The 21,033-nt window shown below is 47.7% G+C and overlaps 1 protein-coding gene across 3 annotated transcripts in view; it reads left to right on the top strand.

Moving 5' to 3' along the window:
* The window catches only part of MRAS (muscle RAS oncogene homolog), a 53,031-nt gene that overhangs the window by 23,600 nt on the left and 8,398 nt on the right, over positions 1 to 21,033 (top strand). For all 3 annotated transcript variants that reach the window (XM_032408631.1, XM_032408629.1, XM_032408630.1), the window contains exons 3-4: positions 18,667 to 18,820; positions 20,179 to 20,278. In XM_032408631.1, the coding sequence (XP_032264522.1) occupies positions 18,667 to 18,820; positions 20,179 to 20,278 (254 nt within the window). The remainder of the gene's footprint in view (positions 1 to 18,666; positions 18,821 to 20,178; positions 20,279 to 21,033) is intronic.

Below are 21,033 nucleotides of genomic sequence, written 5' to 3'. Positions count from 1 at the left end.
TTTTCTTCCAGTTTGTGGCATGTTTTTCATTCTCTTAACTGTGTCTTTCAAAGACTAGAGTTCGTAATTTTGAGGAAGTCCCGTTTATCAGTTTGTTCTTTTATGGATTGTGCTTTTGGTGTCATGGCTAAAATATTTGCCTGACCCAAGGTCGCAGAAGTTTTCTCCTAGCACTTTAATGGCTTTAGGTTCTGTATTTAGGTTTATGATCCACCCTGAGTTAACTTTTGTATATGGTGTGAGGTATGGAACAAAGTTTAGTTTAGTTTTATTTTGTTTGTTTGTATATGGAGATGCAACTATTCCAGCACTATTTGTTGAAAAGGTTGTCCTTTCTCCACTGAATTGCCTGTACCTTTGATGAAAATTAGTTGCCCATATATTCTGTTTGATCTGTCTCTCTTAGCATCAATACCACACTGTCTTGATAACTGTAGCCTTATAATAAGTCCTAAAATCATGTCCCATTAAATCCCCAATTTTGTTCTTTTTCACCGTTGCTTTGGCCCATCTAGGTCCTTTGCATTTCCGTGTGAATTTTCGAATCAGTTAAATTCAAAAATTTTAGATTTTGACTGAGATTGTGTTAAATCTGTAGATCTATAGATTTGAGAAGAATTGACATCCTAACAATGTTGAGCCTTCCAACCCATGAACACTGTATTTCTCCATATTTTTAGGTCTTCTCTAATTCTCTCATCAATTGTTTTTGCAGATTTTCTTGCATAGGTCTTTTACATATTTTGTCAGATTTATATCTATAGTCTGTATTATAAATGATGCTGGTTTTTCATTTCAGTTGTCAATTTTTGTTGCTAATATGTAGAAATACAGGAGCATTTTGTATATTAACTGTAACCTGCAACCTTACTAAACTCACTTATTCTAGTGGCTTTTTTGTAGATTCCTTTGGATTTTCTGCAGAGATGGTCACGTCTATGAGTAAAGATAGTTTTACTTCTTCCTTTCTGATCTGGATGGCTTCTGTTTCTTTTTCTTGCCTTATTTTATTGACTAAAGACATACTTGTCTTGTTCTTGATCTTAAGAAGAAAGCTTTCTTTCAGTCTTTCAGCACTAAGTATGATGTTAGCTGTAGGTTTTTTATACATTCCCTTTATCAGGTTGGGGAAGTTCCTTTCTATTTCTAGTTTGCTGAGAATTTTTATGAGGTGCGGATGTTGGCTTTTGTCAAATGTTTCTTCTGTGTCTACTAAGATACTCAGATGGTATTTCTTTTTTAGTATGTCAATATGGCAAATCACGTTAATTTTTCTAATGTTAAACCAACATTGTATCCCTGGGATAAATCCCACCTGGCCATGATGTATTATCCTTTTATATATTGTTGGCTTTGATTTGCTAAAATTTTGTTTAGAATTTTTGAGTTGATGTTCTTGAGAGCTATATTGGTCTGTAGTTTTCTTGTCATGTCTGAGTAATGTTGGCTTTACAGAATGAATTGAGACGTATGCTCTCTTCTTCAGTTTTCTGGAAGAGTTTGAACAAAACTGGTATTATTTCTTCCTTAAATGTTTAGTAGAATTCACCTATGAGGACATCTGAGGCTGGAGTCTCCTTTGTCAGAAAATTTTTAACTTTGGGGGCGCCTGGGTGGCTCAGTCGTTAAGCGTCTGCCTTCAGCTCAGGTCATGATCCCAGGGTCCTGAGATCGAGCCCCACATCGGGCTCCATGCTCCGCAGGAAGCCTGGTTCTCCCTCTCTCACTCCCACTGCTTGTGTTCCCTCTCTCACTGTGTCTGTCTCTGTCAAATAAATAAATAAATAAAATCTTAAAGAAAAATTTTAACTTCAAATTCAATTCCTTTAATAAATGTAGGGCTATTCAGGTTATCTGTTTCTTCTTCAGCGTGTTTTGGTAGTTTGTGTCTTTCAAAAAGTTGTTCAGTTCATCAAAGTTACCAAATTTATTGACATAAAGATGTTCGTGATATTCTCTTACTATTTTCTTAATATCGGTAGAGTTCGTAGTGATGTTGCCTCTCTCATTCCTGATATTGTTAACTTGTATCTTCCCCCTTTTCCCTAATCAGGCAGGTTAGAGATGGAGCAATACCATTGGTTTTCAAAAGAGAACCAGCTCTTGAGTCCTTTGACTTTTCCCATTTGGTTCCATTGATTTTCCACTCCTACCTGCATTATTTCCTTTTGTCTGCCTACTTTGGATTTAATTTGTTCTTCTCTAACTTTTTAAAATGGAAGCTGAAGCCATTGACTGGAACATTTCTTCTTCTCCAAGATATTCGTTTGGTGCCACAAATTCCCCCAACTACTTCTTTAGCAGCATCCCACCTATTCTAATACATTGTATCTTCATTTCCATTCAGTTCAAAATACTTTCTAATTTCCCTTTTGAGATCATCTTTGACCCATAGGTTATTTAGAAACATTTAGTTTTCAAGTATATTTAGGAATTTTCCAGAGATCCTTCTGTCATTGGTTTCTATTTTATTTTCATTGTGTCAGAGAACATACAGTATATTATTTAAATTATTTAAAACTCATTGAGGCTTGTTTTATGACCCAGGACTTGGTCTCTCTGGCTAAATAGTCCATGTGCACACAAAAAGAATGGGTATTCTGCCATTGTTGGGTGTGTTCTATGGGTATCTGTTATTTTGTCTGATTTGTGGTGGTTTGAGGCGAGAAGATAAATCTGGTCCTTGTTACTCCATCTTGGTCAGAACCAGTACCAAATCATCACTTAAAAAAAAAAAAAAGTGACAACTTTGTATATATACTGAATTGTGTACTTTAAAAGGGTGAATATTATGGTATTTTAATTGTATCTTAATTTTTAAAAGCACCATCCTTCAGGGGTTTGTCTGCAGCCCTGAAACTTTGAATAGTTCGCCAGGAACCAAGCATATTCCCACCTCAGGGGCTTGCATTTGGTATTCTCTCTGCCTAGAATGTGCTTCCTTCAGAAATGTATTCTCACTTCGGGTACCTCTCCACTCAAATGTTAACTTTATCAAAGAGGTCTTCCCTGACCAAACCATCTCTACTAGTACCCCCCCCATCATTCTGTCCCCCTGAACAACTCTTTTTCTTTATTCTACCTTTTACTGTTGAACATATATTTATATTTGTTCAGTGTGTTTATTTGAGTTTTTGTTGCTCCCCAATAAAATATAAATTTTTGAGAGTAGGGACTTTATTTACTGCTCTATTCTCAGTGTCTAGAATACTGGTCCTCAGTAAATGTGTGTGAAATGAATGAATGAATGAGTCCTGAAGAATATACGTGCAGTCACAGGTTTGATCTGTCAGTTGTATTATATAATATATATAACCATTGAAATTTAAAACTTACATTTATGGACTTTCTAAATTCATCTCATGCATTACCCATTCACATATATTCCACACTTTGAGATATACTGAGTCAAAGAAATATAAACAGTTTCTTTACTATGGGACTTAAAAGAATCGTCCATATACAAACATAATATTGGAGATATACTGGTAGGATATATTGTCCTTAGGGTTTCCCAAAAGACCACATTTTGCACATCATTCTGGGCTATTTCCACAGAAAACATTCTGGAAAATGTTGCATAATGCATATAGGAGAGAGTAACACCATGCCTGGTACACAGTTGAGCTTAATAAATATTATTTCTCTATATAGCCATATTGACTTCTTTAACTTTTTCTTAAAGTAACTTTGGGTATTAGATTAGTTTCTGAGGGGGAAAAAGGTTTTCAAGGGTGATTTTTAGGAAGATTTTGTGATTTTATTTTTGTTTTTTAAATATTTTTTTTAATTTATTTAAGAGAGAGAGAGTGAGAGAGCACAAGCAGGGGAAGCAGCAGGGAGCCCGACTCAGGGCTCCATCCCAGGACCCTGGGATCATGACCTGAACCAAAGGCAGATGCTTAACCGACTGAACGCCCCAGGCGCCCCTGTGATAACATTTATAGCAGCTGCAACAGCAGGGAAAAGGGAAGCATGGCCAAAGCATTACTTTATAAGCATGAACTTGCAAAGCTTTTGTTCTGAAGCATCTGGGCTCCCCTTGGGTGCTATGCCTCTAAACCTGCCACTGAATCCAGCCTAATTTAGGGCACTGCCCACCCGGCGCCTGCCTCAGGCACAGATACCGGATTCCCAGATTAGTACATTTCCCCACTCATTTAGGTCTTGTATTAAGAAAGGGAAGGCTTAAAACATTACAGCTAAATATTAATTAATCTGGCATCTAAAAGGATGCCCCATATTTTGGGAACTTTAATCAAAGGCTGGTTGTATTTAGGCATGAATGTAACTCTGACACCTTTTGGGGCTGGACTCTTCTGGGGTGGTTTGCAGGCCTGGAATAGACAGGACTTTCCCAGGGGCATCTAGAGCCCGGACATCCTGCTTTCCTGGAGGCCATACCATCCTGGGGGAAGGGCTAAGCCTGGGATGCCTTCCAAGTGCTCTGAACTCTGGGGTTGCTCTTCTTCCATATTCAGAAAGAGCAAAAGCATGGCAGCCTGAGCATGATGATGATGAGGAGGAGGAGGATAATTATGAAGGCAGTAATAATATTTATTGAGCAATTACTCTGTGGAAACCCTACACTAAGCACTTTGTATGTGCTCTCTTTTAATCCTTACAGTGCTGTTTTGCTAGCTACTGTTGTTATCATCATAAAAATAGAGCACAGAGAGATTCACATAGCTAGCAATGGCTTGAACTCCCCCTTTGTGTCCTGGATTCTCTGTTAGTCTCGTTGGGTGGGAAAATCCTCTCCCACCTCACACACTGATCCCTGTGCCTCTGGGAATGGACGTTGAAATCCTGGGGAGAGGGGAGTGTGGCCTGGATTATCAGGATCAACAGACACCCTCACCTGCCCTTCTTACAACTCGCCCAAGGCCCCTCAGAGGGCTGGGTGCTCTTCCTTAGCTTGCTCAAAAAGCCTTTTCTGTGGTTGCCACGCTGAGGATTCTCACAAGCTTCCAGCTTACTTACAAACTTGTTTCTTGCTTTCTTTGAAGGGACGTCATTGCCCTGGTTCTCCCAGAATCTAAAATACAGGAGGCAGCTGACCTCAAGGGCCAGCAGCCGGGCTCCCCAGTGTCTGGGACCCCCAGGCTTTGGAGCAAGCCTGCTCTGAGTTCTCCTCCACCCCCCGGGGCTTTGGGACCCCCGTCTCACCTGTCATTGTTGCAGGTGCATTTCTGGAAATATCTCCTCAGTGTCTGGTGCCCACCTCTCTGCTGTGGGCTTGCATCAGCTTCCCCATCTCCCGGCTCTCCAGCCCTCTCTCGTCTGGTCTCTGACTCTGGACCGCACCTCACACTGGCTTTCAGCTACGGGACTCACCCCACCCCAGTGCTCAGGTTTCATGCCATCAGGAAGAACCAAGCCTTAGGCAGAGTCTTGAAGTTTTGTATTTATTCTTGTGGGGTTTTTTTTATTGTGGTAAAATACACCTAAAACTTAGCAGTGTAACCATTTTTAAGCGTACAGCTCTGCGGCATTAAGTCCGTCCGCCCTGTTCTGCAGCCGCCACCACCATCAGTCCGCAGACTGACTCGTCTCCAGCCGGCACTCTGAGCTCACTCGCTGTGATAACTGCCGCTGCCCTCCCCCAGCCCCGGCAACCACCGCCCCATGTTCTGTCCCTCTGAAGCTGACCGCTCTAAGTACCTCACATATGTGGGCGCGCACGGGACTCGTCCTCCTGTGGCTGGCTTCTTTCACTTAGCGCAGTGTCTTCAAGGTTCATCCGTGTTATAACGTGGGTCAGCATTTCTTCTTTTTAAAGACTGAATACTACTCCACTGTATGTATATATACCACATTCATCCAGCAGCGGACACGGGGGCTGTTTCCACTTTCTGGCTATTGTGAATAATGCTGCTGTGCACACGAGTGTACAAAGATCTATTCTAACCCATGCTTTCAGATGTTGTGTCTTGGAGTTCTCGTGTGCCTATTTTTTCTGTTAGGCTAGGGCCGGAAGGCTCCTGAGCTCTATGGTACCACCCCCCTCACCTTACACCTGAGGAAACTGGTGCAGGTGGAGAAGGGGCTCGCCCGAGGTCAGACCTAGCTAGAGGCAGAGCCAGGCCTGGGGCCTCTTGGCTCCGCCGGGCACATTCCCCATCCTGTCCTGCTTGCCTCCTCTTTGACCCAGACCTTGGTCCTGCAGGGTAGGATGTTGACCACATTCTCTGCCCACTTACAGTAGGGGCAGGTATTTCTGGGCCTTCCCTCCTCTATGGTTCCCAGTCCTGCCCTCTGCCCAGCCTTGCATCTTCCTTCCACCAACAGAGAACAGCAGTGGGCCTGGAATCTCCTGACACCTCTTCCCACTAGGGGCTCTTGGGCCCAGTTCTGCAGCCTCTCTGTCCCCCGCTCTCCCCAGCAACAGCTAGGTCTTTGCAAAGAGTGAAAACTCCACCTCTTCTCCTGCACCCTCAGAAGCTGGGAGGTTTCCACCCTGGCTTCTGCCCAAACCTCAGACACAAGTGCTGTTGTCTTCTTGGAGTGGCCTGGACCTGGCTTTTCCCTGAACACTTGAATCCACATTCTTTCTGGGGAGGGGGAGGGAAGGAGGACATTGGAAGGGCAGCAAGAGCAAAAGGAACGTTTATTAAGTGTATTTTTCTGGTCTAGAGGCTTTACTTGAGGGGCCAGCTTCCGAGTAAGCACTTCCCCATGGCTCCCCCAACTAAGAATGGGGTACAGGCAGAGCGGGCCTATCTTTCCACCTGTCCAGCCATCCTCCCGTTTTCCTGCTGGCAATGATGTGGGAGGAATTTCCCTTTTTTCCTTTATGAGAGAACATGGCCACTGGCCTCAGATTATGAAATCCAGCCCTGCGGGCCTCTGCCTGACCCTTTATCCTGGTTCCATCAGCCATCACTGCTTGCATGCTTCCAGTAACGTGCAACTCACTGACCTCCGAGCTGCCTAGGGCAGTGCTTCCTGGTACACTGAAGCCAGATCGACCTCCCAAACCCTCTCTCACTGTGGCTCCTTCCCCTTCATGGCAGTGGGAGCAGTTCCTCCTGACCAGACTTTTCTGGAAGGCCAGAGCCTGTGCTCAGGGCTTTACAGGGATTGTTTTATTTCCCCCTTGTAACAGTTCTGCCACATGGAGATTAGCGTCTCCAGCTCCCAGGGGAGCAGAGCCGGGCCTCCGCCGGTGTGCACCAGCACTGCCCTACGAGTTGATCAGATGGTGAACTACGTCCGTGCCATTGGAAGGTCGCTGCCGCCACTGTCCTCTGTCCCCGAGGGCCCTTCCCTCCTGCCCCAGCACCTGTCCCGCGGCCCTCTGATCAGTCAGGGCCCTGCAGGGGAGGACCAAGATTCAGCGAGGGGTAATAGCATGGCCAAGGTCACACAGCTGATTAGAGCCCCTTTCCTCTGACCCCGAAGCGAAGGATCTTACTCTTGCCCTGTGCCAGCTAAACCCCACCTGCCAGCCTGGCTGCTGAGGGGCCCCCATCAGCCAGTGACCTAGAGTCAGCTCAGCAAGGCTGCGTGATGACGGCGTGTGTGCAACGCGCACACCCTCCACCCCTGTCAAACAGCACAGCACAGCCAGGAGTCAGTCTGGGGGTTTGCACCCCAAGCCCCAGGTGGGGTTCCTCTCACATTGCTGACAGGTCCTATACTCCTGCAGTTACTTTCGGGTTTTGCCCTGACTTCAGAACTTCATGCCGATTGCTCTTGGTCCTGTGACCTGTTTGGGCTGAGTGCACCAGCCAGGTTAATAAGTTTGAGATCTTACCTATCCGCCCGTGCGTAGCATGATGCCACCTGCCCCCAGGCCCCAGTGCGGCCCCTGCCAGCCTGCTGTCACCCTGCCCTAGATGTGAGTTCTTCTTTCCCTCCGGCACGGCCAGCGTCTGCGCCCTCACTGGTGGGGCTTGTGCCTCAGATGGGATATACCCTCAGCGTTGTTGCTGCAAAGCGTAAATGAAGCAACATAAATGATGAGCTCCTTGAGGGAGAGACTGTGTCCTTTGCCCACCATCGTATCTCCAATGCCAGCCTGGCGCTGGCACCTATTTACTGGGGGAGGGAGGGAATAAGGTACCTTGTGAGGGGCTTGGCACATAGCAGACCTCAGGAGATGCCTATCATTGCTGTGACTGTTCTGATATGATTTATAGTCCCAGTTATGATGGGGGCTTGGTGCTTTCAAGAACAGGCTTTATCCCACGTGCAGATGAGAGACCACCAATCCATCCGCCTGCTTCTGGGGAGCTCCAGGAGTGAGGCTTGAGCCCCTGACTTGGAGCTACCACCTCTCCTCTCCAGCGATGTGTGGATTGGCCCCTGAGTTTTGTGTACATGGATGAGTTCACTAATTCACTCAACAAATACTTCTGGGTACCTGCCATGTGTCTGGCTCTCTTTTGGGCTCTGAGGATGCAGCATTTGACAAAGTCAAGTCCCTGCTCTCGTGAAGCTTATGTTAGAATGGGAGGGACAGAGCATAAGCAAATATGTAATGTGTCAAGTGGTGATAAATGCTATGAAGGAGAATAAGGCAAGGTAAAGGAAATAGACAGTGAGGAAGGGGTTGCTATCTTACGTAGGCTGGTCAAGAGAAATGAAAACATATCCCACAAAAACTTGTGCAAGAATGTCCAAAGCACCTGATAAGGTGATGTTGGAGCAGAGATGTGAAGGATAAAGCTGTACTTATACCTGAAGGAAGAGAATCTCAGACAGAGAGAGCATCAGGTGCAAAGGCCCTGAGGCAGGGGTGTGCTTGGCCTTTTGGGGGGAATAGGTAGGAGTCCAGGGCGCAGAGCAAATGAGGGAGCACTAATAGGAGAGGTCAGAGAGAGAGCTGGGAGGCACTGATCTCATAGGTCAATGTAGAAAAATAAGAAGCCATTGGAGGGTTTTGAGTAGAGGAGGGACATAGTCTGACTGATGTTTTAAAAGGAGTGGAGAATAGACCGTAGAGGAACCAGGGCAGAATCAGGGAGACCAGTTAAGAAGCCAGGCAGACTAGGGCACCGCTGAAGGAGATAGCTAGAAGGAGTTGGCTTCTCGATGTGTTTTGAAGGAGGAAATAACAGGATTTGTGGATCCAGTATATGGCATGAGGTGCGGGTAGAGAGGGAAGAGTCTTTGGCCTGCACAACTGGTAGAATAGTTATGTTTATCAACATTAGGAAGACTGGTGAAAAGCAAGTTTGGTGGGAGAATCAAGAGTTTAATTTTAGACACGTTAAATCTGAGATGCCTTTCTCACATACAAATAGAAGTCAAGCAGGCAGCTGGATGTTGGAGTCTGGAGTAAGGGTAAGGGGAGATGTATAGGCTGGAGATGGACATTTTGGAGTGGACATGTAAGCCATGAGATGAGAGATGGCCAACGAAGCAAACGTGGGTTAGAGAAGGGGTCCTGAGACTGAGTGTGGGGACCCACCATCGTTTAGAGGGTAGGGAGATGAGGGGACAGAGCAGGACCAGTCACTTCAGTAGGAGAAGAACCGAGAGAGAGTGATGTCCCAAGGCCAAGTGGAGAAGGCTTTCCAACCAGGAGGGAACCATCAACCACTTCCGGTGTCAGTAGGTGGCCCAGAGGGATGAGGACTGAAACGTGCCCATTGGATTTAGTGATGTGGAGGTCGTTGGTGACTTGACAAGACCAGTCTTGATAGAATGACCAGCAATGAGAGTCTGATTATAGTGGGTTCAAGAGAGAGTGGAGGGGAGGAAGAACAGGCAGTGAGAACAGACAAGTCAAGGGGTGTGCCTGTAAAGAGGAACAGAGAAAGGACAGAAGCTGGAAGGAGATGTGAGTTCAAGGGGTGGGGTTTCTACTCTTAATTTTTTTGGCTTTATTTTTTTTTTAGGTGAGAGAAATTACAGTATGTTTACATACTGGTGGAAATGAACCAAAAGAGAAATGGGTGATGCCAGGGAGGGAAGGGGCCCCAATAGTAGCAGTGTCCTTGTCTGGGTGACAGAGGATGGGACTGCCCGCTGGAGGGCATGGTCTTGGACAGGAGCAGGGCCAGGTCATCCCCCACAGCAAGAAGACAGTGGCGTGTGTTGCAGAGAAAAGGGGGGGGGGGGTCCTCCTACAAGTGTTTTTAATTGAGATGTAACTCACCTGTAAAATATACAATGGAGTGTTTTTTAGTGCATACACACAGTTGTGCACCCACAACTGCCAATCGATTCACAAACCAGCAATCACTTGGGTCACCACGGATTCCTCAACATTTCCATCGCCTCTCCCTGGAAAGCTCACCCATTAAAGCAGTCATTCCCCATTCTCCCCTCCCCCTGCCCCAGCCCCTGAAACCTCTGATCTACTTTCTCTTTCCGGATTCGCCTGTTCTGGACATTTCATGTATATAAACAGCACCATATAGTAAGCGGCCTTTGAGACTGGCCTCTTTCACTCTGTGGACTGTTTTCAAGGTGCATCAACATGTAGCCCATATCAGAATTTCATTCCTTTTCAGACGTGAATAATATCCACTCATCCGTTGCTGGACATTTGAGTTGTTTCCACTTTGGGCCTTTGGGAATAATGCTGCTTTGGACATTCTTGTGCAAGTTTTTGTGTGGCTATGTTTTCACTTCTCTTGGGTATGCCCCTGGGCATGTAACAGCTGGGTCAAATGGTAACTCTACGTTTCACTTTTTGAGGAAACTCGAAACTGTTCTCTGCAGTGGACGCGCCTGCCTCCTGTGGTGTGTGAGGCTCCCGCTGTCTGGGAGGTGGGTTGGTTTGGAAGCTTGTGGAATTTAGCTGGTGATCTCTGTTTCACACCCTCAGCTGGGAGTGGAGGCTGGAGGAGAGGAGGCGGTGGGAAGCGGTGGCCCCGGGAGTGGGAGAGGACTGGATGGGGATGTGTTCAAGTTTGTTGGGTTTTCGAAGGGCCCCAGAAGTTGGTGCTAGGACTTTAAAGGGAGCCAGGTGCAGAGCCATGAGCCCTCTCCTCCCAGCTACGTGTGGCCACGCAGGGGCAGGTGTGGAGTAGGTGGAGGGTTTGGGGTAAGCAGGTGGGGTGGGTGTCAGAAATATCGCCTCCAGGCCTTTGTCTTCTGTCTCTGTGGACCTCAGGTGTTCTGTCCTCACCCCCTCCATTTAGACCACCTCTTCACAGGCCTTGGGGACCCTGCTGGCTCCTCGCTCAAAGACAGGCTGGTGCCAGGAGCAGAGCAAAGCTTGGCCCCAGACAGCCTGGTATTCCAATCTGCCTCTCCTGCTCTCTAGCAGTGTGAACCTGAGCAGGTCACCTGTGAAATGTTGCCTCCCCCCACGCCCTGAGTGGTTGTGGGAAATGGCCTTGTAGGCCAGCGCTTTCTCTCCCCGTTTCTGTCCATTGCCAGGCCCCTCCCAGGCTAACCTCTCTCTCTGGGATGTTCCTGGTGACACAGCTGAGACCCCTACTGCCCCCTCTCTCTTTTCTTCTCTTCCCTCCCTAAAAGTGACATTTGTTTGGGGGTGGGGTTCCCAGCTCTTCTGAGAATTCCACAAAGCCGTGGACCATCTCCCTGAAATAATGTGCACCCCCACATGTGATGTGTTTACCAAGTCAGGAAATCTAGGGACCTCATGAAAGGGTATCCCAAGGCCTCCTCACGCCATTCCCCCAGCTGCAGGAGGGTGGCCTCGGAAGTAAGCATCCCCTGGGGCTGGTGGCCAGCACTTCTCCCCTGATGCTATCCTGAAGTCAGTCGAGGCTGGGACCACTGCCAGAGGGAAGCGTCCCCATTGCCAGGGAGCCAGCCACATCCGCCCCAGGAGTTAGCCCCCTCCCCCTTAGAGAGTCCCAAGTGGCGTGACTTTCCACACCCTGCCAGTGCTGTGGAGAAGAAAGCAGCCCTTTTTCTGGAAACAGTGCATGGTCAATGGGTCTAGCCCTTCTGCCTGGCACCCAGCCCACTCCATACACACTCTTACCCAGAATGGGGAACACAAGAAAAATAGTCAAGTGCCCTGATCACTACCCATGCTCAGCTAGGTGCCATATTTTTATTTGAGTCTTCTCCTAGGAAGAGCATAGGCTTCCCCACCTGACTCCCCTGTAAAATGGGCATGATCACTCCTACCTCCCACCATGGTCCTGTGCATTAGAGAAAGGTAGAAAACATGAGGCATGGTCCTTGGAGACATTTTATCTCTAGAAATTGTCATCTGTATTGTTTCATATTCCAGAGCCCTTACCTCACCATGAGGGGTGCATTACACAAGTGAAAAAGTCACTTTTTCATGATTTCCCTTAAAGTTGGCAAGGGCTGATTGGACACAGCAACTGCATTTCCTATAGTGCGCACATGATTTGTCTAGTCATTCTGCAAGTATTTTTTGAACCTGCACTGGGTGCTGAAGCTTTCGAGAGACCCAGGGAAATGAAAGCCTGGCTCCCCTCCCATCCCCCCCTGTAGAGCTCCACCGCACGGTGGGGAGCTGAGCCAGGCCTAGAGGCAGTGACTCGGAAAAACCCACAGAACTCACAGAACCCAGGACACACAAAATAGGACAGGTTCAAAGACAGAGGTCAGGGGCTGGGGCTCTCAGGAGAGGAGGCAGAGTGCAGCCGTGCTGGGGGAAGTGGGGGGAGGCTGGGGGGGCTCGTGACAGGCCATTCTGGTTGGAGGTCATGGCTTGTGCAAAGGCTTGGAATTGAGACACAGCCCGGCTGGTTGTGGGTGGCCAGACCCACACCCTCTGGTTGAAGATAAAAGACTGGATGGGCAGGGACAGCTGGGCCTTGGGGAAGTTGGAGTGGCCTCCTTCCCAGTGTGTGGCCTTGAGCAGATCCCTTCAACTCCCTGGGCCTCAGTTTCCGCATTTGTTCTAGGCCATGAGGAGGATTCAGAGGGTGTGTGTGTAGAAAACCCAGCACGGTGTCTGCTGCCAGTAGAACGTGGTGGGCAGGACTATTTTCAGCCAAAGAGCTCAGACTGTACCCTGGGCTGCCGCCAATGTCCCAGCCCCGAGCCCATGCCAGGGTGTGCCTCCCTCTGGCAGCCCTGAGGAGGAAGAAGAGGAGGCAGAAAAGAAGGAAGAGGAAGAGGGGACGGGGCAAGGAGGAGGGCTCAGCCGGGACCCAGGCTGGTGCCCCCACACACTGGCTGCCCGCCTGCCGGGGGCCCGGTGCCACGCCAGCTGTGGGGCTGGGCTTCTGAAATCCGCAAGATCTAAGAGCAGCCTCGGGGTTTCCACTTAAACCCTCCTTAGCCGCACAGCTGGCCCCATCAACCTCTGGGTGGGGAGACTGGGGCAGGGCAGACAGGTGCGCAGCACTGACCCCCTCTGTCTCCAAACTGTCTTCTTCCTCCTTCCACAGTCTGGCTGCCTCTGGCTGTGTCTCTTTCCCGTCTTCTCTCTCTCTCTCTCTTTCTCACACACACACTGGCACAACACCTCTTCTCCCACAGTGACTAGTACTTTCTGTCTCCGGAGTCCTCCTACCTTCATGACATCAGGATGGGAAATGCAGGCGGCATCATAATTTCTTAAAAGCCTAGCTGCCTGTGATCTTCAGCCTCCCTGGGGCAGAGCCGCTGACAAGGGGCTTGTGCCCAGGCACTTCCAGGTGTATGTGTGTGGAGGGGGGGACGAACCCCAAACCAGACTAGGCCCAGCTCAGCCCCCACCACGTCTGCACCTCCCAGGTTGCACCTACCCTGCTGGGGCTCCAAGGTTTAGAATTTCCACGGCGCCCTCCACTCTCCTCTCTCCCCTTGGCCCCCATTCCCTGTGTCCTGTGTCCTCCGTGTCTCCCCATTCACTGTTTCCTCTGCCTCTCAGGCCCATCTGCCTTCATTCATGCCCAGGTTGCCTCTGCCCTGGCCCCTCCTCCACCTCCTCACAGCCTCCCCCTCCAGGCCCCTGCCTCTCCGGCTGTCACACTCACCCCCCTCTGACTGCATCTCTTCCCTCTCTGAACCTTTGGTAGATCCCCAGCACCCACTAAGTTCAAAGATTTTAGTTCAGGATCCAAGAGGCCCAGCCTCTAGTCTCCCTGTCTCCTCTCTCCCACCTGCTCCCCCATCACAGAACTTTTATGCCAGCACACCGACCCCCTTTTCTTCCCAGCCTCCAGGCCCTTGCTCATGCTGTTTCTCTGCCTGGAAGGCCTTCCCCAGACCCTATCTTTTTTATGTCAAATGCTTTTCTTTAAAGGGCAGGATCAATATCCCCTCTTGGCTAAACCCTTGCATTATCCCCTCCAAGCTGAAGGGACCTCCCAGCCTGACCTAGATTTTCCCATAGTATGTATCACTTTCTGTCCTGTGGTGTTATTTTTCTTTAAGTACCAGCCCAGCTAGCCTCTAAGTACCTTGATAGCGAGATGCAGCTTATTCTTTAACTACCCCAAGTACCAAGCAGAGTGGTGGGCACTGAGTATGTGTTTAGAAGAGGGTTGGCAAATGGATGACTGAATGCACCTCTTTGGGTCCCACACGCAGGCTGCTCCTGTCCCCGGAAGGTGGGGCAGGCCTGGCCGTTACCCCACAACCACATGCCACCCCGTCCGCTTTGTTACTAGGAGTATGCTTAGGCTGTTACAATGAGCTGGAAAGTTCCTTTATTTTCTAGGCTCTGGAGCAGTTTATAGATAGATAATAAAAAGAGCTTTGTGTCATTCATGGGGGAGATTTGTCTCTTCAATTTCATCGATAATCATTGGCCTATTCAGGTTTTATATATTTTCTTGAGCCAATTTTGTTTATTTATATTTTCTTAAATTATCCATTTCATCCAGAATTGAAATTTTTTTGCTATGAAACTGCATATAGTTTTCTCTCAGAATTAAATATATGTCTAGATCCATAGTCATAGGCCTTTCCTCATTCCAAAGGCTTATTAGTCTTTTTTGTCTTTTGTCACTGGTAAGAATTGCTAAACTTTTTTTTTTTTTTAATTGGTCCTTTCAAAAGTCAGCTTTTGATTTTTAGATATCTACTACTTTTCTTTCCTCTCATTTTCTTAATTTCTACTTTCATTGACGATTTCTTCTCTCTTTGGTTTTATTTTTCCTTTCCTAGCCCCTTAATTTAAATGCCTAGATAATTTTCAGTCTCTCTGGTTTTTGGAAGTGTATTTAAAGCTGTAATTTTCCTCTGAGTACCACTTTGGCCTCAAACCAGAGGTTTTATTATTGTTCATTGTTGTTCAGTTCTAAATTGTTTGTAATTTCTGCTTTGCTTTTCTCTTTAACTAGAGCATTATAGAGCAGTATAGCTTTTTAAACTTCCAAGTGGATAGTTTTTATATTCATGTTGCTGTTAATTTCTGATCTTACTGCGTATAAACAAAACATAGCCCATGTGACATCGGCTTTCCGGAATTTGTTGAAATTTTTATTTATGACCTAATATGTGGCCAATTTTTGTGACGATTTCATGTGTGTTTGAAAATGCTTATTTACTGTTTGAGTGTAAAGTTTGTTCTCTCAGATTAAGTTTTTTTTTTTTTTTAAGTAATTTCTACACCCAACATGGGGCTCGAACTCACAACCCTGAGATCAAGAGTCGCATGCTCTTCCGACTGAGCCAACCAAGCACCCCTCTCAGATTAAGTTTTAAAATTGCATTATTTAGATCATTACTTTTCAGGGGGCCAATTGTTCTGTCTCTCTAAGAGAGGCCTGTTCAAGTTCTCTCACAGTGATTATGGGATTTGTCTATACCTATTGTGTTTAAAAATCAGGTTTTTATACATGTGTATTTTAGAAAACATTCTTATATGCTTATGATTCATGACTTTGGCACTTCTTGATGCTTGTACTTTTTCCCATTATAAATACATTGGTTTGTCCTGTTCAATGCATCGGCCTTGAATCCTATTTTGTGGATGCATGTGGCTGACATATCCTTTTTTACCCTTTCACTTTTCATTCTTTCTGTGTCATTTTGTTTTATATGTGTCTTTTGTAGTAGCAGACAAATGGATTTTATATTGGGTGTCTGCTTTAATGGGTAGATTTAACCCGTTTGCCTTTACCACTGTTAGTCATAGTTAGATTTACATCTGCCATCTTCTTGCATGTTTCCTTTTTTAGCCTTCTGATTTTTGTGTAGTTTGTTTTTGCCTTTTGTTGGATTGGTCCCGTTTACTTTGTTCTGTTTTTTTTTTTTTTTCCCCTCTGATGACTAGGAACTTTTGAGTTTTATTTCTAGTGGTTATTCTGTATACATACATGTGTTTGTGTGTGTATAATTCTATTTTTTCTATCAACATCTGGATGTAATTATTATCTTTAGCCTCTTCCCAAATGAGGCAAGAAATTTAGTAGTAACTTACTTTTTCCCAGCCCCTACCCTCACATATGGATCATCATAGATTTTAGTTCTAAATTGCCATTCGTTTTCTTCAAATTGTGTAACGACATTTATTTAAACTTAACTCTTAGGTTTGGCTGTCTTCTTTGTTTATCATTGTTTATAATACCACTCATCTTTTTCTTTCATGGATCTATTTTTCACTCTGCTGAAGTATTTCCTCCAAGAATTCTTTTAGAAAGCATGGATGATATTATTTTTAAGGCAATCAATGTGTGAAGTAACCATTTTTCCTTTCCAGAGGGTCCATTTTGACTTTCAGCTCCCCATTGAATTGGGTTTTTAAAATTCTGAACGATCATATTTTCACATATCCTAGATCTCTAGTTTTTGTTTTGAACAATACACACCTTCAAAATCTGTGAATCCATTAATGACATATCACCTGAATGTCTTCTGCTGTTCTATTCACCTTCCCATCCCTTCAGCCAGATCTATGACATTTTCATCTGTTTTGCTGGTGGGATTTATTTAGTTGCCCTTGGTCCTTACCCAACGTGACACCAACTTCCACCAATAAGCTTCAGCTGGCTATATTGTTCTTCACAGTATATACTTGTCTCCACCAGAAATTATATTACCCATTCATTTGTTCACCAATCTTCCTACTAGATTGTGAGGCCCAGTAGAGCAAGGATTTTGTCTCATTCACTCTGGATCTATAGTGCCTAGAACACTGCCTGGCACATAGTAGGCTCTCACATATTTCTTCAGTGAATGAATGAATGAACAAAATTGGGTAAGCTTCACATTCATTTATTCATTCAGCTACTATTTGAGTTCTGTTGTGCCAGGTTCCAAGCAGACCAGTCCCTACCTCTGGAGCTGACAGTCCAACTGGGGGCCTCTTAAATGCGCAGGAAGGACAATGTGCCATAAAGGGTTTGTACAGGGGTGGGGAGAGTCCCCAGGAGCTCAGGCAGCAGAATGAGTCAGAGTCAGCTGGCCAAGGTAAGGGGAGCAGGAGAGCAGGGGTGGTTGGGGGATGGCCTAGAGGTAGAGAGAGCACCCCAGGTAAGGAGAACAAGCTCGCTCCAGACCCTCGTATAGGGCTTCTTTGTGTCAGGCACTGCTCCAAGGGTCTTAGTATTGTTTTTAAAGATTTTATTTATTTATTTGACAGAGAGAGAGAGCACAAGCAGGGAGAGGGAGGCAGAGCGGCAGGCAGAGGGAGAGGGAGAAGCAGACTCCCCGCTGAGCAAGGAGCCCAATGCTGGACTCGATCCCAGGACCCTGGGACCATGACCTGAGCCAAAGGCAGATGCTTAACTGACTAGAGCCATCCAGGCGCCCTGGGTCTTAGTATTTTAACTTAAAACAACCCTTAGGATTCTCATCGTGGAAATAAGGGCACAGAGAAGTGAGCTTGCCCAGGATCATACTCTAGGAATGAAGAACCAGACTCAGCCCAGAATCTGGCTCCAAAATCTATAGCCATCAGCTCCACTGCCTCCAGGGAGAAGGAAAATGGGTCTGTCAGAGAGTAGAGTGAGCTAGGAAATGGGAAAGGCTGGATGGTGAGCAGGGGTTTGCAGGATGCTGCGGGGCTTTAGCAGGCCTGAGGGGGTCAGGCCTGTGCATCTCAAAGGAAAGCCCCCAGCAGTGGCTGTGGCCACTCTGAAACAGCCTGGGGGGAGGATTTTATCTCAGCAGGAAGGTAGCTGAAGGGGTGTGGGCTTCAGGAGTCCACGGGGTGGAGGGAGGGAGAGGGGGATGGATGTGTTGGGAAGAGAGCCTTTGCTGAGATGGTTCCCCCCTCTTTCTCCCCAGCTCTTCCTACCACCCTGTGATAGCCCCATCCTAGGGCCAAGTGATCCTGGCTCTCAGAGGCTTCTCCTTCCCTGCGCAGCCTGCCTGCTATCTGTCCGCACAGGGACTGAGGACCCTACCTGACCAGCCTTTTCAGGGCTTCCCCAGTGCATGTCCTGGGGCTCTCCTCCCTAGAGGCTGCAAGGTAGAGGCATTGTTTCTATCTTATATAGGAGGAAAAGGGGCTCAGAGAGTCAGGTAACTTCCCTAGGAATCAGTTTGTAAGGACCAGTAGGGATCCAAGCCCGGGTGTGGGGGGCCCAGAGGGATTTTGTGGCAGAGCTGATCACTGGCTTTATGAGGCTTTTCTGTAGACAGGTAAGTCCCAGGGGGCAAGTAAGTTGGAATCAGCAGGTCCACAAATGAGTCTGTTCGGGCCTCACGCTTGGAGGGGTCTGAGGCCCTGCTGGGTCTGGAAAGTCGTGCAGCCTCTCATGGGGCCAGCTTGGCTGGAGCCACCCTGGGGACAGCAGAAGCAGCATGGGAGTCTGCAGGCCATGGGAGCTCCACCATGGGTGGTGACAGCCCCTGAGTGGCCTCATCCCACCCCAGTTCTGGACACAGCTGGGCAGGAGGAGTTCAGCGCCATGCGGGAGCAGTATATGCGCACGGGGGACGGCTTCCTCATCGTCTACTCGGTCACGGACAAGGCCAGCTTTGAGCACGTGGACCGCTTCCACCAGCTCATCCTGCGCGTCAAGGACAGGTAAGGGCAGCTGGGCCAGGACGTCCTAGCTCCTGGCTCAGAGCAGCCTCTGTCTGTCTGTCTGTCTGTCTCTCAGAGTCTCAGGTGAAAGCTGAAACACAGAGGGGCAGAGCTGAATTCACACATCGGTCCCTCCGCCTCCTACCCCAGTTCTTTCGGCAGGGCCAAACTGCTTCCAGGGCCTTAAGTCAGCCCCCTCCCATCTCTCCTAACCAGTCCCCACTGATGGCCCCAATTTAACCAAATTTTATCACGTTGAAAAAAAAGTGAATTTCCTCTCCGGTATGCATTGGAAGTGGTTACATCACATTTGACTGTGAGATTTACAAGCCCCTAATCAAAGGCTCATTTTTTTTCCTTAGCATTATATGGAGTAATTATTTAAATAATTGATAGTTTCTTTTAAGCCTAACTGGTCTTTTCAGTTAATTCGCTCTTAAAGAGGCCACATAGGAGAGTAAAAGGACAAATTAATTAAGAAAACAGCAAGCTTTGAACAAATCTCAGTAAATTCAGAAAAATCCAGTTAACACCTGTTCCAATGGCAAAGTGTTAATAATTTTACCAGGTAAAGGGATACACACTCACACACACTCACATATATACATAAAATTCAGAGCCGTAAATATAAGTTAAGCCCCTGACTATATGAATTTCAAAAGAGAAAACATAAATGACTCTGAAGTAGGAAAATATTCGACCTTTTGGCTAACCCAAGTGCAAGGGAAAATAATAAAGTATTATTTTTCACCTGTTAAGTTATGAATTTTTTAGATGAAAATGCCCAGTGATGTTAAAGATGCTATAAGACTGGCATTTCTTTCACCTTTGGACAGCAATATGGCCACATGCGTCGATGGGACTCTTTAAGGCAGACGTGCCTTGTGATCCCACCCTTCCTCTCCTGGGAGCCATCCTGCTTTTGCAGCTGCCATTTACTGAGTGCCAGCCCTATACCAGACATGGGCCCTGGGGCTCTTTCCCAGCCCCTGCTGATGGCCCGCAGCAGCCCTGCATGGGAGGGAGATGGGAGGGAGCAGGTCCAGGAAGCCAGCCCCCTGCCCAGCAGCCTCTCGGGAGCCCTCTCTGATGGTGCTGAGCCAGGGGTTTCCCGGGGTGGGGGGGGCAGGGGGGACCTCTTTGCTCTCCCTGCAGTAAGCCTAAACCTCCAAACCAAGACACAGTCCCGGGGCCCCCTTCCCCTGCCTGGAGACGCGGAGGGAAAGGGACTCAGGAGTCAGACCCAGGCCCACTGGGGAGGCAGTGTGGGCTGCCTTATGCCTGAGGTGTGGCTGTGTTGCCTTCAGCAGGCGTGGGGGCAGTGAAATTTCATGAGCTGCTATTCCTTTATTCCCCAGAGAGTCCTTTCCGATGATCCTCGTGGCCAACAAGGTCGATCTGATGCATTTGAGGAAGATCACCAGGGAGCAAGGAAAAGAAATGGCGACCAAACACAATGTAGGTGGCGTGCATGTGCGTGTGTGCACGTGTGTGTGTATGTGCTGGGCAGTCAGGGTTGTGTAGGAGGCCGTGCCCATCACTCCTGCGGGACCTTGGGCCTCCTGGGTAGTGGGTTAGATCCCGCAGAGAGGCCTGGCAGGGCGTATGTGATGAGGGCTATGTTGTGAAACAAAACAGCAGACTTGAGAGAAAACACCCTCTTATCGGTCGTGAGGAGCTCTGATGGGGGGACCAGGTCCCTTCACAGTGGCCTGCGAGCTTGGTGTTCAGGCCACCTCCTGGCCCCCAACACAGCAGATTCATCGCTGGGCTGTGCAGAGGGCTGGCTTCTATCGAGTTCTCTGAGCCAGCCGCCTGATTATGCTCAGAATCATCGGACCAGCGGCAGTTCACCGAGCCCTGTTCTATGCCAGGCCTTGTGCCGGGGAGCGATCACTCCTTACCACCACATGCTGAGGTAGGTATCATGATGCCCATCTTACAGTTGGTCAGACTGAGGTTTGCCCAGGCCGCACAGTGAATATCAGTGGACATCTTTGTTTTCTTTTTTTCAGTTCATTGTGATGCCCCTTTGCCCTCTGGAAGTGCTGGGTGGGGTCACCGGGCTTCTTCCCACCCCTCCCCCGCACAAGCACAGCCCAGGCCCCTGGCCTCATGGGTCAGTTATGTAGAAGTCCACTCTGCCTGCTGGGAGGTCTGCTGCAAGGCTGCCCCTTCCCTCTGCCCGGTGGGCCCAGCTCTGTGAGTAGAGG

This window comes from Phoca vitulina, unplaced genomic scaffold, assembly GCF_004348235.1.
Source record: "Phoca vitulina isolate PV1807 unplaced genomic scaffold, GSC_HSeal_1.0 scaffold10, whole genome shotgun sequence".
NCBI classification, from domain to species: Eukaryota; Metazoa; Chordata; class Mammalia; order Carnivora; family Phocidae; genus Phoca; species Phoca vitulina.
The sequence above is the reverse complement of the archived record's forward strand: the minus strand, read 5'-3'. Positions and strand labels throughout refer to the sequence as shown.